This window comes from Doryrhamphus excisus, chromosome 23 (genome assembly GCF_030265055.1).
Source record: "Doryrhamphus excisus isolate RoL2022-K1 chromosome 23, RoL_Dexc_1.0, whole genome shotgun sequence".
Taxonomy (NCBI): Eukaryota; Metazoa; Chordata; class Actinopteri; order Syngnathiformes; family Syngnathidae; genus Doryrhamphus; species Doryrhamphus excisus.
In genome coordinates, this window is record NC_080488.1 from 2070576 (window position 1) to 2089688 (window position 19113).

The 19113-nt window shown below is 41.8% G+C and overlaps 4 protein-coding genes across 5 annotated transcripts; all 4 read right to left on the bottom strand.

The window, feature by feature from the left end:
- Positions 1-921: 921 nt before the first annotated feature.
- LOC131110253 (protocadherin alpha-C2-like) lies at positions 922-8582 on the bottom strand. 2 transcript variants are annotated; one of them, XM_058063174.1, is made up of 3 exons: positions 3309-8582; positions 2508-2544; positions 922-1069 (listed from the first exon to the last, which is right to left on the bottom strand). In XM_058063174.1, exons 1-2 carry the CDS (start codon positions 5715-5717, stop codon positions 2533-2535), a joined length of 2421 nt encoding a protein of 806 aa, XP_057919157.1. In that variant the 5' UTR covers positions 5718-8582; the 3' UTR covers positions 922-1069; positions 2508-2532. The 2 variants fall into 2 exon arrangements, with proteins under 2 accessions (XP_057919157.1, XP_057919156.1); XM_058063173.1 differs by lacking the exon at positions 2508-2544 and having other exon boundaries at positions 929-1069.
- LOC131110252 (protocadherin beta-16-like) lies at positions 968-19070 on the bottom strand. The gene is made up of 3 exons (XM_058063172.1): positions 14183-19070; positions 2508-2544; positions 968-1069 (listed from the first exon to the last, which is right to left on the bottom strand). Exon 1 carries the CDS (start codon positions 18015-18017, stop codon positions 15462-15464), a length of 2556 nt encoding a protein of 851 aa, XP_057919155.1. The 5' UTR covers positions 18018-19070; the 3' UTR covers positions 968-1069; positions 2508-2544; positions 14183-15461.
- LOC131110254 (protocadherin alpha-C2-like) lies at positions 8606-11035 on the bottom strand. Its single transcript, XM_058063175.1, has one exon. The coding sequence runs from the start codon at positions 11024-11026 to the stop codon at positions 8606-8608; it is 2421 nt and encodes an 806-aa protein (XP_057919158.1). The 5' UTR covers positions 11027-11035.
- On the bottom strand, positions 11799-14196 carry LOC131110653 (protocadherin alpha-C2-like). Its single transcript, XM_058063940.1, has one exon. The coding sequence runs from the start codon at positions 14194-14196 to the stop codon at positions 11803-11805; it is 2394 nt and encodes a 797-aa protein (XP_057919923.1). The 3' UTR covers positions 11799-11802.
- Positions 19071-19113: the final 43 nt, after the last annotated feature.

A 19113-nucleotide genomic window follows, 5' to 3' on the forward strand; every position in this document is an offset into this window, starting at 1 on the left:
AAAGTAAACAACATATGTTAGATACACGTGTACTTTGTCATATTTTACACACTTCAGTTGACTTGAGTCCTTAACATTCAAATGCAGTTCTTTAGGAGACAATGCAATGTACTTCTGATACCGTTGGTCCCTCTTGTAGCTTGTACCAAGAGAATATATATGATATAATACAGAAAATGAATTTTATAAAAAGTCTTACTATGGTTATGACATGCAAATTCAAATTCAAAATAGGTATTGTGTTGGATTTACTTCATCATGGAAGATTATTTTGTATATAGGAAAAGTTATGCACTACTACTATGCACTAATTGTAGTGGATTCACTTCCATGTGCAATTTATTTATTGGACCATCATTTCAAAACAGACTTGGAGGTAATAATTAATGCAAGATTTCCCAGGATTGTAGTGCATTATTTTTGTACAGAATCCTAAATCCAAATTTGTGGGCCTTGCTTACATATAAAGCACAACGTCATTTACAAAACCTAAATACGCTATTTACAAAATTTGGATTGAAGAAAACTCGCATTGGTGCTTTGTTTGTATAAGTTGTGCCATTGATCAATGGTAAAAACCATTACCATTACCATTGTTGTGGATAATTGGCAACACAAGTGTAAACTACACATAATGGCTGTTCCTTTTTAAGAGGGAAAACAGTCTCTTGTAGGCAATTCGACATTCCCCTGTCCACTCAAATAGTCTCCTTTTTTCCCACAATCCGCACATCTCAGTCTATTTCTTGGCAAGTAAGACCTCCTTCAACACTTTTCTGATGGATGACGTTTGAGATTGTGGTTGAAGCCATGCAGTCACATCATGCACGATGAAGAGATTATTGGAAAGGCTTTGATTGGCTTTTCATGTGCTTAAAGAAAGAAGAGGGAGAGGGTAGCGGGTCAGTGTTCGAATCCATCAGCCGGGTCTGGAGTGTGAAGAACCAGGCTGAGCATGAAGGGCACGAGAGCGATGTCAATGCAAGGTCATCTCTCCAGTCAGGATTGGTCCGATATGCAGCAAGGAGTTCCGGCCTTATGTAGATCTGGTGCTGCTGGTTGTGGAGGCCTGTCGGTGAGATGAAATTATATAAGATATAAAATAACCAGACTGGTGTGCCATTACGACAAAGGGCTGCAGGCAGAAGACAGAAGGCGTGGAACGGTTAAGCACGTCACCTAAATACATAGAGGAGACGTAACGGTCTATATCAATTACATGCTCTGGAAATGTGACAGTGAGTGTGGTTGCTTAGTAACTGGATGACAGAGCTCCTTTTGCACATTTCCTGCACAAAAAAATAGGTCAGAGGCAACTTGGTCTATTTATATTAATAAACACGGTCAGAATCAGCACTAATCCAGTTTATTTATCTATGAACAATCATCATTTACTGTATTTTCCGGACTATAAGTCACACTTTTTTTCATAGGTTGGCTGTTCCTGTCACTTATACTCCAGAGCAACTTATAACTGAAAAAAACTATTTATGTTCCATAAACACTGGACACCTTTTCTGTTTCTGTTTATTTTTTATGTAGCTGAATAAGCATTGTGTTAGCATATCTTACACCTATTAAGCCTGTTCTCTATTCTTTTATTATTATTATAACTTGCCTTCCAAGAGGACGTAATGTCTGTTTTGGTCAAGTAGTTAATAATAATAAATTTAAATAAATTACTAAATAAATGACCCGCAAAAAATGCGACTTGTACTCCAGTGCGAGTTATCTTATCTTATTATTTATTCAAAATTATTTGTGCAATTTTTTATTATTTATTTTTTATGATTTAGTGCAATTATTTACTGTTAAGCTGTACATTGTTGTTCATATTTGATGTCATCTATTTATTCTCCACATTATTATTATTATTTATTATTATACGGGAGCCAGGCAACGATATTTTGTTGGCAATTTCACTGCTGTGTTATTGTGCAATGACAATAAAGGAAGTCTATCTATCTAGCTATGTTTTTTTTCTACCGAATTATGCATTTTTGGCCATGTGCGACTTATACTCCGGAGCGACTTATAGTCCAGAAAATACAGTAATAGGGGAAAAACACATGCATGAATTTGTAACTGTTTATATGATTAAATGTTGTTCATAAGCAAGAACAGCAGTTAGCATGTTAGTCAGACGGTGCATTGAAGGACTCACTGCAGTTGATCCATCACTTTGTTCACGCATACTGACAAGGACAACACACATTTGCTACAAATGATCCAATCACGTCGGACTCTATCATCATTATATAATCACCTATACATGTGATTATTGCATTGGATTTGTCCGCATTTTTGAACTATTTGTCCTTGTCAGTATTTAGAAACATTTACAGAGCTTTAAGAGAAAACAGTGATGTGATCAAAAGCAGACAAATGTGGACACCAAGAGGGAAAACAATGTGTCAGAAAGTGAACAAAGAGGAACAAAAGTCAAACAGTGTACCCCGAAAATAAAAAAAAAGTCTCCATTGTGAGGGAGCGAGACTCCTGCATACCTCCATGCTGCCGAGTGGACTTCCCTCATTTAGGATACTTTAGAGTGGGAAAGAAGAAAACAACAATTAAAAAGTGAGCAGAAGTCATTACAAGGCAATATTAGGACACGTTTCATGGTTAAGGTATCCTGTGTGGTTTGATGCCGGGACGAAACCATGTTGTGATGTCACCACGTTCAACAGGTTTAATGCTGTTGACTTTCGTTTCAAATGAACACAATCATACATCAGATCATTTTTAAGTGACCCACAGTGGGTACATCTCCACCCTGGACCTGGGTAGGGGTGTTAGACAAGATATGGATATGTTGTTCTACATATATGAAGAACCTAATTGACATAAACATGCATGATACATACATAGAGTATGTGATACTTGTATACATGACCACAATATTTAGTGTACTTTAGTTGTGGTTATTTTAACTCCCAGTCCACCCCAGCAAAGGCAGAAAACACTTCATTGCAAGTTCCACTGTTTGATTTTTGCGGCATATTTAAAAATATTGAATCATACATTAATCACACACACGTTATGCTCTCAAACTGAATTACAAATATTATTCAGCTTTCTAAAAACAAACAACACACAGAGCAAAACAGCCCTCAAGTTACATCTGGTGATATTATTTAATGATGTGATTATACATTTTCTTACAAGTTTATTAAATTAAAAAAAACAACTTTAGAGTTTTCATGCAGATTAATAATCCAGATGCATGAAAGTGGAAGATTTCTGATATATAATTTGGATTTCCAGCCTCTCTTCATCACTGTTGTGAAATTACTAAATAATTTTACCTGTAAGGTAGAAGTAGCAGAACCGCTGGTCTCAGACATGCCTGTGCTCCTGGGAATACTGGACACGATGTATCTGGAGCCCTTTGGCAGAGGCTGTCTGACCACCAGCTTTCCTTTCCTGGTCTCTGCTAGAAACAGACTGTACCAGTAGGCATCGTTGGACACCAGAGTGGAATCTGCCATGGTGGAGTTCCTCTCGCTGATGACACTGTTCCTGGACGGGGGGGCCGCCATGCTGGGCTTGGCCTTCTGACACTTCAAAACGATGGTGACCAAGATGGTGATGAGCAGCAGGAAGGATACGGAACCCAGACCGATGACCAAATACAGGTTGAGGTCTGAGAAGATGTCGTATTCCAGAGGCACCTCAGTCATGTCTGAGTAGGCCTTCACAGCAGTCTCCACTGTAGACAGCTTGATGGTGACCGTAGCAGATAGAGCGGGCTCCCCGTTGTCCTTGGCAACAACAACCAGTCTCTGATGGCGTGGATCTTTGTAACTGAACATCCTCATGGTGCGGATCTCTCCGTTGTACTGGTCCAGACTGAACAAGGTGGCGTCGGCCACCTGCAGGAACTGGTAGGTGATGCGAGAGTTGTGCACCGAGTCCACATCCAAGGCTATCACCTTGGCCACCAGAGAACCTTTATCCGTGGATCTGGGGATCTTCTCCTCCACGACTGAGCCATGTGCTCGCCAGGGTGATACGATAACCGGAGCGTTGTCGTTCTGGTCCACAATAATGATGTGGACGCTCACGTTGCTGCTGAGCGGAGGAGAACCGGAGTCTCTGGCCTCGATGTGGAAAAGAAAGTCCTTCTCCATCTCATAGTCAAAAGTCTTCAGCGCGTACAGGTTCCCGTTCTCCGGGTTAATGGAGAACAGCATGGACATGGAGGTGTTGGCTATCTCCTTCTCCAGGATGAAGTAAACCAGGTACTGGTTCTCGTGGAGGTCGGGGTCAAACGCGCTGAGCGAACTGAGCAAGGCGCCAGGAGCATTATTCTCCATCACACGTATGGTATAAAAGGACTGAGGGAAGTGTGGAACGTTGTCATTCACATCCAGCAGCTGTAAAGTCATTGTTTCGTTGTCGCTTAAAGGAGGGGAGCCTCTGTCTGTCACGGTGAAGGTGATGTCATATTCTGGAACCTTCTCACGGTCTAACGGCTCCGAGACCACCAACTCATAATAGTTATCAGATGACTCTTTCAGTTGAAAAGGCATATTAGGAGGAATGTGAAGATCCACCACGCCGTTGTCACCTGAGTCCTTATCGCTCACGCTGACCACGGCTATCACCGTGTCTACAGGCGTGTTTTCATTCAGTGGACTTAGAAACGACTTAATCGAAATTTCAGGGTGGTTGTCATTCATGTCCGCCACCTGTATGGTTAGTCTACACTGACTCGATAAGGAGTTAAGACCCTTATCGCTTGCTATGATTTCCATTTCATATAATTTTAAATCTTCATAATTAATCATCTCCTTTATTCTGATTTCACCGTTTTCCTGATTCAAACTAAACATATTTTGTGTTTTTTCTGATGTGTACAAACTATAAGAATAATGCACATCAGAATTGGAGCCTTCATCCGAATCTGTGGCATTCATTTGAATCACTAAACTGCCAATAGGAGAGTTCTCCATCACGTCCACGGAATATGTGTCTTTTTCAAAAGAAGGGGCGTTGTCATTGACATCCAGGACTCGAACAATAATACTAGCGGTCCCAGTGCGCGTGGGAAGTCCACCGTCCACAGCAGTGAGAATGAGATGATGAACAGCCTGCTGTTCTCTGTCCAGCATCTTGGTTAGAATCAAATCCGCAAACTTGGAACCGTCTCTTCCGGTCTGGATTTCAATGTTAAAATGCTGGCTGGTGCTCAAATGGTAGTTCTGTACGGAATTCGAACCAACATCTGGATCCACGGCGTTATTCAGAGAGAATCTTTCTCCCGCCGGGCTGGCTTCGGAGATGTCCAGGTGCATGGTCCCTCGACGGAAATGAGGAGCGTTGTCGTTAATATCCGTGATCTCTACTTCAATGTTGAACATCCGGATTGGATTTTCAATGGTTGCGTCTAATTTGAGAAAACAGGAAGTGGTCGTTTTCAGGGGACACAGCATCTCTCTGTCTATTCTCTCCGAAATAAAAAGCTCTCCGGTGTCTTTGTTGATATCCAGGTATTTCTTATTTGCCACGACATCGATGCGCATTTTTCTTCTGCTCAGCGTCCTCACGTCTAAGCCCAAATCCGACGCCAAATTAGCAACAACGGACCCTTCCTCCATTTCTTCCGGCACAGAATAATGAGTGACGCCCCACACGGTGTTCATCGTGGAGCAAAGAAAAAGCAACACGCAAACATATCCTTCCCACGAACACGCAAGAGCCACACAATTCATTTTGATAATAATTCGTTTCTGCAACAACGAAATATGACGTGAAATCACAAATCCGCCTTTTTAAGACGCAGAAAAAGACTCCCTCTGCTGCAGGACGAGGCTTCTTTTGGACTGGCTTATGCACGCCACGCCTCCTCGACCAGCAGCCAATAGAAAAGACTTATAAATATGACTTCATAGTCAGGATGTTTTGGTGGACTGCAGCGACCTGAACTGTCGTTTTGGAATAAGTGCATTATTAAAATTTTGGTTTGATAATTGTGTGAAAGCTTTCCTTTAATTATAAAATGTGCAGATTATATTTAGTCGTCATTTTGTTTGTTTTTATCATATTGTGATTTAAATGTTTTCAATAATTCTATATGGGAAATGATTAAATACATGTTAAAAAGTTACATTCACTTATTAAATACCCATTAATGTGACATTTACATTGACAGTTACTATGGTACCCATTATGTCATTGTATGGTACATTATTAAAAAAAAAAAACTTAAAAAACTTAAACTGTATTATGGAAAGCAGGAAGTGAACAAATGTAACAGTTACTGATTGTAAAAGTACCAGATGGAGGGGTAGGATTTAATAAGCTTTGCTTCTTCCTACTCCTTTTGGACATGTGGAACTGTGAACTGATTATGTGATGCATTCAATTGTGATCTGATGCATGTTCAAATTAAACCATTATACCATTTAAATATATTTAAAGTATTGCAACGACCCAAAAGTTATGTCTAATGTTTAGTTTGTGTTGTCCAACTGTTTTGTTTTGGGTTTTTTTTTTTTTGGGGGGGGGGGGGGGGGGTTGATGTGGGTGGAGAAAAGCCACTTGTTGTGCTGATGTGCTTTGTAGCATAGAAGATGGATGGATGGATGGATGAACCTAATAAATTTGCTTGCTATAATTGACATTTAGGACCTGGGAGACACCAACTATAAGTATTTTTTTTCACAATATTTCACATATGCAATGATAGCCTTTAATCTAAATATAAAACTACATTCCCAAAGTATTCACTCGCCTATGATAATAACTGAATCCAGGAGTTCCAATAACTTCCATGGCCGCAGGATTATAAAATCTGTATGTAAATTTTCTACAGCAACTGTTGAATTCCCCCAAAAGATAAATCAAATCTAGCTTGTCCTCTCTTATCAAGCACCCACAGGTTGCTAGGTCAACTCCAGCATGGCACAGTGACCGGAGTCCACCTCTGCAACAAGTCCAGTTCTGAAATGTAACACAACTAAATATTCCATATGTTATACCAGAGTGGAAGCCATTGGTAGCGATAGCAACTTAGCCACTATTGTACAATAAGTTGTTCAGTGAACTTCAGTTGCATATGTGAAGAGGTCAATGAGACCTGATTGTGAAAGTCTCACTTGCATATGATGTTCTCCATGTGTTCTCCAATGTCCTACCAAGAAGCTCTACTCCCAGTAAAGAAAGAAAGTCCAGATAAGAAGAGAGTTCTGTTAATATTTGCCATTGTTATTGCTGAGAACCCAATGGTTGGATAAACAACCTCCCTCAAACAACAAACATCTTGTATTTGCTTCTAAACATTCCACGCCACTGCCAAGTAGTAGGCCACATGATGACAGAGTCAGCAGATGCTGAGGCACATCAAATACAGAGATCGCCAACTTTCTGCACAGTAAATCGCTTCAGACCTCCAAACCGGAGGTGGCCTTTTTATAACAAATACCAGCTAGCTTAGCCATGCTTACATGAAGTAAACATCTCTCCCTGATGCCTTAAAAGCTGCACTGGTCAGATGGTTAAAAGCCTGGGCTTCGAGCCTACTGGCTTGCTCCTCAGAAAGAGGAAATGTGTGATTCCAGGATCGAGCACAGGGATGTCCAGGCCTGGACCATGCAGGAGGACCATTGTTACAACTTCATATTACTTTAAGAATAGTGTGCAAGGATCTTAATGGAGTGGTTTTCCATGGTTGAGCACCAAGTGTGGAGGTATAAAGCAGTGTTCCACAACTTTTTGTCTCGTGTACCACCATAGCCTTTTCTGCTACAATCGCTGACGTAATGGCACCTTCGTTCCACAAAAGTGACCCAAAATGTTTCAGCATATCAAAAGATTATGGACAATATCACACACCCAGCTTTGTAGGAACAGTTTGAGAATGGCATCTCCGCAAGTTTGGCGTGGAAGAACATGGAAAGCCTGCATGCGGAGACTGCGATCCAGGCCTTCTAGACCAACATCATGTGTCTGAAAATTCCCACACCCATTTGTTGAAAGCCTTCCCAGAAGAGTCGATGCCTTATAGCCACAAATGATGGTCCAACGTCGTATTAGAACTGATCGATGAAGAATTGAATGTCACCTAAGTTCATACAGGATGTAGGAAACCTTTTCTTGTAGTAGATAGCATAATTTGTCTAGTTCGTTATCATGTTAACCAGAAACTTCTTAAGTACTTATAGTATGTTTCGGAATGTCCAATAATATCGACCAGGCGATTTCGGCATATAAACTAGATATTGGATCATATTGTTATGGTGCTATGCAGCAAAATAAAACCCAGCTTGTGCAGATTATAATTTCACAAATGGTCAACTTAACCCATATACATACAGGGAGAAAATGCAAACCAAACATATGTTCTACTGATTGTGTGGCCAACATGCTAACCACTTGCCTACTATGCGGACCAATATTAATTCCAGTATGTTATTAAAATGTGATTGTCACATTTGTAAAAAAAAAAAAAATGCAACAGTAATTAATCTGATTGGAGATGATATCGTATTTCAGAACCAAGAATGAGGAGGCGTCAGTAGTATATGACAAAAAATATTATTCATTTAAAGATCTCATAACCCTCTGATATGTGAGGTTCAATAACTTTTCATTTGCGCCTTCATACCTGCAGAGTAGAAGTAGCAGAACCGCTGGTCTCAGACATGCCTGTGCTCCTGGGAATACTGGACACGATGTATCTGGAGCCCTTTGGCAGAGGCTGTCTGACCACCAGCTTTCCTTTCCTGGTCTCTGCTAGAAACAGACTGTACCAGTAGGCATCGTTGGACACCAGAGTGGAATCTGCCATGGTGGAGTTCCTCTCGCTGATGACACTGTTCCTGGACAGGGGGGCCGCCATGCTGGGCTTGGCCTTCTGACACTTCAAAACGATGGTGACCAAGATGGTGATGAGCAGCAGGAAGGATACGGAACCCAGACCGATGACCAAATACAGGTTGAGGTCTGAGAAGATGTCGTATTCCAGAGGCACCTCAGTCATGTCTGAGTAGGCCTTCACAGCAGTCTCCACTGTAGACAGCTTGATGGTGACCGTAGCAGATAGAGCGGGCTCCCCGTTGTCCTTGGCAACAACAACCAGTCTCTGATGGCGTGGATCTTTGAAACTGAACATCCTCATGGTGCGGATCTCTCCGTTGTACTGGTCCAGACTGAACAAGGTGGCGTCGGCCACCTGCAGGAACTGGTAGGTGATGCGAGAGTTGTGCACCGAGTCCACATCCAAGGCTATCACCTTGGCTACCAGAGAACCTTTATCCGTGGATCTGGGGATCTTCTCCTCCACGACTGAGCCGTGTGCTCGCCAGGGTGATACGATAACCGGAGCGTTGTCGTTCTGGTCCACAATGATGATGTGGACGCTCACGTTGCTGCTGAGCGGAGGAGAACCGGAGTCTCTGGCCTCGATGTGGAAAAGAAAGTCCTTCTCCATCTCATAGTCAAAAGTCTTCAGCGCGTACAGGTTCCCGTTCTCCGGGTTAATGGAGAACAGCATGGACATGGAGGTGTTGGCTATCTCCTTCTCCAGGATGAAGTAAACCAGGTACTGGTTCTCGTGGAGGTCGGGGTCAAACGCGCTGAGCGAACTGAGCAAGGCGCCAGGAGCATTATTCTCCATCACACGTATGGTATAAAAGGACTGAGGGAAGTGTGGAACGTTGTCATTCACATCCAGCAGATGTAAAGTCATTGTTTCGTTGTCGCTTAAAGGAGGGGAGCCTCTGTCTGTCACGGTGAAGGTGATGTCATATTCTGGAACCTTCTCACGGTCTAACGGCTCCGAGACCACCAACTCATAATAGTTATCAGATGACTCTTTCAGTTGAAAAGGCATATTAGGAGGAATGTGAAGATCCACCACGCCGTTGTCACCTGAGTCCTTATCGCTCACACTGACCACTGCTATCACCGTGTCGACATCGATATTCTCGCTGACCGGACTTTGGAACGATTTTATCGATATTTCCGGATGATTGTCATTCATGTCCTCAATTTGAATTTTGATTGTACATTGTCCTGATAAACTGTTGACTCCTTTGTCGGCTGCTATAACTTCCATATCATAAATGCGAAAATCTTCATAATTCAACATCCCTTTAACAGTAATCTCACCAGTAGAAGGATTCAGGTTAAAGGTTCCTTGTGTTTTCTCTGGTGTGTATAAACTATATGAATATGTTAAATCAGAATTGGAGCCTTCATCTAAGTCGGTAGCGTTTAAATCGATAACAAGGCTTCCGATTGGAGAATTCTCCATGATTTTAACACTGTAAATAGATTTATCAAACAAAGGGGCGTTGTCGTTAGTGTCTAAGACTTGAACAATAATTTTGGCAGTACCAGAACGAGGGGGTGTACCGCCATCTACTGCTGTTAGTATTAAATTATGCACAGCCTGCTGCTCTCTGTCTAAATTCTTTTTTAATATCAAATCTGCGAATTTTGTTCCTTCTCTTCCAGTTTGAACTTCAATGTTAAAATGCTCACTTTCACTCAGCTGGTATGTTTTCACTGTGTTGCTGCCCACGTCAGGATCCACGGCGTTGCTGAGAGAGAACCTCTCCCCTTTAGGTGTCGATTCAGATATATCCAAATGAATGGCGTCTCTCCTAAATTGAGGGGCGTTGTCATTCATGTCCATTATTTCTACCTCGATGTTAAAAATGCGCACAGGATTTTCAAGAATCACCTCCAGTCTGAGATAACAAGACGCCGATGATTTCGTGGGGCAAATATGTTCTCTGTCAATCTTCTCAACAATATAAAGCTCCCCGGTGTCTCTCTTCACGTCCAGATATTTCTTATTTGCAATAATATCCAGACGCATTTTCCTTTGATTCAGTGTTTTAACATCCAATCCGAGATCGGTGGCAAGATTTGCAACCACGGACCCTTCTTTCATTTCCTCCGGTATCGAATAATGAGTCACGGAGGCTAATATTTCACGAACAGTGCAGAAAAGAACAACAATGCCGAGCAGCACGTACCTTCGGCATGGCTGTTTTAACACAATGGACGTCATTGTTCTCACGGACACGCAATGCACACCCCAGTGGAGGTCCAGGACGCGGCTTCCGTTTGGTGAAAATGACGCAAAAAAAATGGTGCAAAAGCGTCTGTGAGATTTAATTCCACGGAAGATCTTGTCGGTGAAATGACTGACCACATTGACGGGGGTGCATTTCAGCACTGCTGGGGACGTCCACTGGATTTAAGATCCGCCCCATGACGATGTTCTGGTGGGGGGTGGGCTGGCATTGAAATAACTAAACAGCGCCACCCCAACATTACATTATTATTATTATTAATTTCTCTTGGAGATTGATAAAGTATCTATTTATCATGAAATATGATACAAATAATTTCCTTTTGTATGTGTGTGTGGGGGGGGTGTAAATTGCTGAAGCACAAAGTAAGTTATATGAAAAAATGTATTGTTTATAATTATTCCACGTAGACAGTTTTGTACTTTGGTTAAGAATGTGGCTTGACATCGAAAGGCAACAGGTTCGATTCTGGATATGATTGATATACATGGCTCAACTAATGCAACACTTAAGCAAAGCACCCAGACACGCACCTCAAAAATAATGTTCCCAAACTGCTCACATGCTCTGGAAACCAACACACTGCCCCATCATGGCATTATATCTTCATTATATACTGGGATCAATTATTATTGACACATCTAGAAGATCAGGAAAGATCTTTATCTGAAACCGTCACATGATTGCAAAGGTGATGAAGCGTTCCGATAAACAAAGTATTCTTGCACTGCAAATTACGTGTACAATTGACTCATACCTGCAGAGTAGAAGTAGCAGAACCGCTGGTCTCAGACATGCCTGTGCTCCTGGGAATACTGGACACGATGTATCTGGAGCCCTTTGGCAGAGGCTGTCTGACCACCAGCTTTCCTTTCCTGGTCTCTGCTAGAAACAGACTGTACCAGTAGGCATCGTTGGACACCAGAGTGGAATCTGCCATGGTGGAGTTCCTCTCGCTGATGACACTGTTCCTGGACGGGGGGGCCGCCATGCTGGGCTTGGCCTTCTGACACTTCAAAACGATGGTGACCAAGATGGTGATGAGCAGCAGGAAGGATACGGAACCCAGACCGATGACCAAATACAGGTTGAGGTCTGAGAAGATGTCGTATTCCAGAGGCACCTCAGTCATGTCTGAGTAGGCCTTCACAGCAGTCTCCACTGTAGACAGCTTGATGGTGACCGTAGCAGATAGAGCGGGCTCCCCGTTGTCCTTGGCAACAACAACCAGTCTCTGATGGCGTGGATCTTTGTAACTGAACATCCTCATGGTGCGGATCTCTCCGTTGTACTGGTCCAGACTGAACAAGGTGGCGTCGGCCACCTGCAGGAACTGGTAGGTGATGCGAGAGTTGTGCACCGAGTCCACATCCAAGGCTATCACCTTAGCCACCAGAGAACCTTTATCCGTGGATCTGGGGATCTTCTCCTCCACGACTGAGCCGTGTGCTCGCCAGGGAGATACGATAACCGGAGCGTTGTCGTTCTGGTCTACAATGATGATGTGGACGCTCACGTTGCTGCTGAGCGGAGGAGAACCGGAGTCTCTGGCCTCGATGTGGAAAAGAAAGTCCTTCTCCATCTCATAGTCAAAGGTCTTCAGTGCATACAGGTTCCCGTTCTCCGGGTTAATGGAGAACAGCATGGACATGGAGGTGTTGGCTATCTCCTTCTCCAGGATGAAGTAAACCAGGTACTGGTTCTCGTGGAGGTCGGGGTCAAACGCGCTGAGCGAACTGAGCAAGGCGCCAGGAGCATTATTCTCCATCACACGTATGGTATAAAAGGACTGAGGGAAGTGTGGAACGTTGTCATTCACATCCAGCAGATGTAAAGTCATTGTTTCGTTGTCGCTTAAAGGAGGGGAGCCTCTGTCTGTCACGGTGAAGGTGATGTCATATTCTGGAACCTTCTCACGGTCTAACGGCTCCGAGACCACCAACTCGTAATAGTTATCAGATGACTCCTTCAGTTGAAAAGGCATATTAGGAGGAATGTGAAGATCCACCACGCCGTTGTCACCTGAGTCCTTATCGCTCACGCTGACCACGGCTATCACCGTGTCTACATCGATATTCTCGCTGACCGGACTTTGGAAAGATTTTATGGATATTTCCGGATGATTGTCATTCATGTCCTCAATTTGAATTTTGATCGTACATTGTCCTGATAAACTGTTGACTCCTTTGTCGGCTGCTATAACTTCCATATCATAAATGCGAAAATCTTCATAATTCAACATCCCTTTAACAGTAATCTCACCAGTAGAAGGATTCAGGTTAAAGGTTCCTTGTGTTTTCTCTGGTGTGTATAAACTATATGAATATGTTAAATCAGAATTGGAGCCTTCATCTAAGTCGGTAGCGTTTAAATCGATAACAAGGCTTCCGATTGGAGAATTCTCCATGATTTTAACACTGTAAATAGATTTATCAAACAAAGGGGCGTTGTCGTTAGTGTCCAAGACCTGAACAATAATTTTGGCAGTACCAGAACGAGGGGGTGTACCGCCATCTACTGCTGTTAGTATTAAATTATGCACAGCCTGCTGCTCTCTGTCTAAATTCTTCTTTAATATCAAATCTGCAAATTTGGATCCATCCCTTCCGGTTTGAACCTCAATCTCAAATTGCTCACTTTCACTCAGATGGTATGTTTTCACTGTATTGCTGCCCACGTCAGGATCCACGGCGTTGCTCAAAGAGAATCTCTCTCCAGCATGTGTTGATTCTGATATGTCCAAATGAATGACGTCTCTCCGAAATTGAGGGGCGTTGTCATTCATATCCAAAATCTCCAGCTCAATGTTGAATATTCGGATTGGATTTTCAAGTATTATTTCCATTTTCAGGTAACACAATGATGTCCATTTAGTGTTGCAAATATGTTCCCTGTCAATCTTCTCCACAATGTACAGTTCTCCAGTCTCTTTGTTCACATCCAAATATTTCTTATTGGCAATGATGTCGAGCCTCATCTTTCTTTTGTCTAACGTCTTCACATCTAAGCTCAGGTCACTAGCAAGATTAGCAACAACAGATCCTTCTTTCATCTCCTCTGGGATGGAATAATGAGTCACTGAAGCATTGTTGGAGACAATAAAGGAGGAAACAATGACGAACGCCACGTACCTTCTGGACCACATTGTGATATGAGGCCGCATTATTGGTGAATTGTTCCTTTAACGTCGATAGTCCGTACAAACAATAATTTAAATATCCTTATTTGAATCCCATTCCAAGTATGGTAAATCCCACAAAATGTGTTAGATGCTGAAATCCTAAAGCTTCGTTTGACGCCTTTTTGTCGGAGCTCAGCACGACGTGCAACCTGAAATGTCAAAGCTGCTGCGGGTGACGATTATTGCAAAGTAAACAGCGCCACAACCTGTATTTTTGCGGCATTACACCCTATTTCACCAAGATTTGTTAACAGGTAAAGACCACTAAAGTAAAATAAAAACTAAATACAGGCTGAAGTACAATGCTTTTCAATGGAATTTGGTTTTAGAATTTATTTTCTAATTTCATGTTTTTATGGCAAAATACAGCATTAAAGGTGTTGTCTCTGTTTGCCACTAAATGTCCCTCTTTACATCATAAACACACCAAAACACCACTGGCTACATTGCCAGTAGTGGTTTAGAAAATCAAACAAATACATGTTTATATTCTGCTGAATTCAAAGTTATACTGGATTAAAAAGACCATGCATGCCAAATATGATGAATGCCAATCATGGCTTTTCCTAACAGCTATTTTGGATACACGTACATGTCCATCATACATAAAAAAAACACGGTCTCAGAGAAGTAACTGAGGTGAAATTACTGACTGAATTATATATTCATAGAGAGAAGGTCTACTTTGTGTTGTCGTTTTATTTGGTTACTTCGCATATAACCTAAATGTAAGTGTTTTCAAATAAATGTCTTGACATGCCGTATACTTTATATTTGTCTAAATATGGTTATGTTTAATTTGACTAATATGCTGTGCAATTTACTCGACTAAAAACATGATTCAATTTGAGTAAAGTATGTCTAAAACTAAAATACATCATAGTCAAAAATGTGACTTTAATTAAAAAGTGCTGTAAAAGTTAACACTGAGTCATGATGACTTGTTGATAAGTAACCTTTAAAGGTGTTCTAAGATAGAAAAAAAAATAAAAAGTAAAAAGTCAACATTCTTATGATGACAAAAATGATTGTGGTCTTTGTTGTTTTTCCTCCAGTGGTGGTTATGACAAAAGTAAAATGGTTCCTTTTCATATGAATATGTATTACCTGTCTAGGGTGTATCCCACCTCTCGCTCAAAATGAGGTGGGAAAGGCTACAGCATACCCCTCGCCCCCCCCATCCCAGTGTTAAGCGTTATATTTTTTTAGTTCACCTGATCATTGTAGAATCAGGATTTACAAGAAATATGAATGACTTGAATGACACACAACCGGACGATGTTGAATACCAAAATTAGTTTGATATGCAAAATTAATGTACTGAATTGTACTATATTATCATACGGATTCAAACAACAAATCAATAGCATGTCGCTCCATACCTGCAGAGTAGAAGTAGCAGAACCGCTGGTCTCAGACATGCCTGTGCTCCTGGGAATACTGGACACGATGTATCTGGAGCCCTTTGGCAGAGGCTGTCTGACCACCAGCTTTCCTTTCCTGGTCTCTGCTAGAAACAGACTGTACCAGTAGGCATCGTTGGACACCAGAGTGGAATCTGCCATGGTGGAGTTCCTCTCGCTGATGACACTGTTCCTGGACGGGGGGGCCGCCATGCTGGGCTTGGCCTTCTGACACTTCAAAACGATGGTGACCAAGATGGTGATGAGCAGCAGGAAGGATACGGAACCCAGACCGATGACCAAATACAGGTTGAGGTCTGAGAAGATGTCGTATTCCAGAGGCACCTCAGTCATGTCTGAGTAGGCCTTCACAGCAGTCTCCACTGTAGACAGCTTGATGGTGACCGTAGCAGATAGAGCGGGCTCCCCGTTGTCCTTGGCAACAACAACCAGTCTCTGATGGCGTGGATCTTTGTAACTGAACATCCTCATGGTGCGGATCTCTCCGTTGTACTGGTCCAGACTGAACAAGGTGGCGTCGGCCACCTGCAGGAACTGGTAGGTGATGCGAGAGTTGTGCACCGAGTCCACATCCAAGGCTATCACCTTAGCCACCAGAGAACCTTTATCCGTGGATCTGGGGATCTTCTCCTCCACGACTGAGCCGTGTGCTCGCCAGGGAGATACGATAACCGGAGCGTTGTCGTTCTGGTCTACAATGATGATGTGGACGCTCACGTTGCTGCTGAGCGGAGGAGAACCGGAGTCTCTGGCCTCGATGTGGAAAAGAAAGTCCTTCTCCATCTCATAGTCAAAAGTCTTCAGCGCGTACAGGTTCCCGTTCTCCGGGTTAATGGAGAACAGCATGGACATGGAGGTGTTGGCTATCTCCTTCTCCAGGATGAAGTAAACCAGGTACTGGTTCTCGTGGAGGTCGGGGTCAAACGCGCTGAGCGAACTGAGCAAGGCGCCAGGAGCATTATTCTCCATCACACGTATGGTATAAAAGGACTGAGGGAAGTGTGGAACGTTGTCATTCACATCCAGCAGATGTAAAGTCATTGTTTCGTTGTCGCTTAAAGGAGGGGAGCCTCTGTCTGTCACGGTGAAGGTGATGTCATATTCTGGAACCTTCTCACGGTCTAACGGCTCCGAGACCACCAACTCATAATAGTTATCAGATGACTCTTTCAGTTGAAAAGGCATATTAGGAGGAATGTGAAGATCCACCACGCCGTTGTCACCTGAGTCCTTATCGCTCACACTGACCACGGCTATCACCGTGTCTACATCGATATTCTCGCTGACCGGACTTTGGAAAGATTTTATGGATATTTCCGGATGATTGTCATTCATGTCCTCAATTTGAATTTTGATCGTACATTGTCCTGATAAACTGTTGACTCCTTTGTCGGCTGCTATAACTTCCATATCATAAATGCGAAAATCTTCATAATTCAACATCCCTTTAACAGTAATCTCACCAGTAGAAGGATTCAGGTTAAAGGTTCCTTGTGTTTTCTCTGGTGTGTATAAACTATATGAATATGTTAAATCAGAATTGGAGCCTTCATCTAAGTCGGTAGCGTTTAAATCAATAACAAGGCTTCCGATTGGAGAATTCTCCATGATTTTAACACTGTAAATAGATTTATCAAACAAAGGGGCGTTGTCGTTAGTGTCTAAGACCTGAACAATAATTTTGGCAGTACCAGAACGAGGGGGTGTACCGCCATCTACTGCTGTTAGTATTAAATTATGCACAGCCTGCTGCTCTCTGTCTAAATTCTTAATTAATATCAAATCTGCAAATTTGGATCCATCCCTTCCGGTTTGAACCTCAATCTCAAATTGCTCACTTTCACTCAGATGGTATGTTTTCACTGTATTGCTGCCCACGTCAGGATCCACGGCGTTGCTCAAAGAGAATCTCTCTCCAGCATGTGTTGATTCTGATATGTCCAAATGAATGACGTCTCTCCGAAATTGAGGGGCGTTGTCATTCATATCCAAAATCTCCAGTTCAATGTTGAATATTCGGATTGGATTTTCAAGTATTATTTCCATTTTGAGGTAACACAATGTCAGCGTTTTCGTGCAAAGGTGTTCCCTGTCAATCTTCTCCACAATGTACAGTTCTCCAGTCTCTTTGTTCACGTCCAGATATTTCTTATTGGCAATGATGTCGAGCCTCATCTTTCTTTTGTCTAACGTCTTCACATCTAAGCTCAGGTCACTAGCAAGATTAGCAACAACAGATCCTTCTTTCATCTCCTCTGGGATGGAATAATGAGTAACTGAAGCATTGTTGGAAACAATAAAGGAGGAAACAATGACGAACGCCACGTACCTTCTGGACCACATTGTGATATGAGGCCGCATTATTGGTGAATTGTTCCTTAAACGTCAATCGTCCGTACAAACAATAATTTAAATATCCTTATTTGAATCCCATTCCAAGTATGGTAAATCCCACAAAATGTGTTAGATGCTGAAATCCTAAAGCCTCGTTTGACGCCTTTTTGTCGGAGCTCAGCACGACGTGCAACCTGAAATGTCAAAGCTGCTGCGGGTGACGATTATTGCAAAGTAAACAGCGCCACAACCTGTATTTTTGCGGCATTACACCCTATTTCACCAAGATTTGTTAACAGGTAAAGACCACTAAAATAAAATAAAAACTAAATACAGACTGAAGTACATTGCTTTTCAATAGAATTTGGTTTTAGAATTTATTTTCTAATTTCATGTTTTTATGGCAAAATACAACATTAAAGGTGTTGTCTCTGTTTGCCTCTAAATGTCCCACATTACACCAAGAAACACCAAAACACAACTGGCTACATTACCAGTAGTGGTTTAGAAAATTAAATGAAACAAACAAATGTTTATATTCGGCTGAATTCAAAGTTATACTTGATTAAAATTGCTATGCATGCCAAATATGATTAATGCCAATCATGGCTTTTCCAAACAGCTGTTTTGGATAAACGTACACGTCCATCATACATAAACAAACACGGACTCAGAGAAGTAACTAAGGTGAAATTACTGACTGAATTATATATTCATAGAGAGAAGGTCTACTTTGTGTTGTATTTTTATTTGGATACTTTGCATATAACCAAAATGTAAGTTTTCAAATTAATGTCTTGAGATGCCGTATACTTTATATTTGTGTAAATATGGTTAAGTTTTATTTGACTAATATGCTGTGTAATTTACTCGACTAAAAACATGATTCAATTTGAGTAAAGTATGTCTAAAACTAAAATACATCTTAGTCAAAAACTGACTTTAATTAAAAAGTGCTGTAAAATTTAACACCGAGTCATGATGACTTGTTGGTAAGTAATCTGTAAAGGTGTTCTAAGATAAAAAAAAAATAAAAAGTCAAAGTCAACATTCAAAATAATTGTGGTCTTTGTTGTTTTCCCCCCAGTGGTGGTTATGACAAAAGTAAAATGGTTCCTTTTCA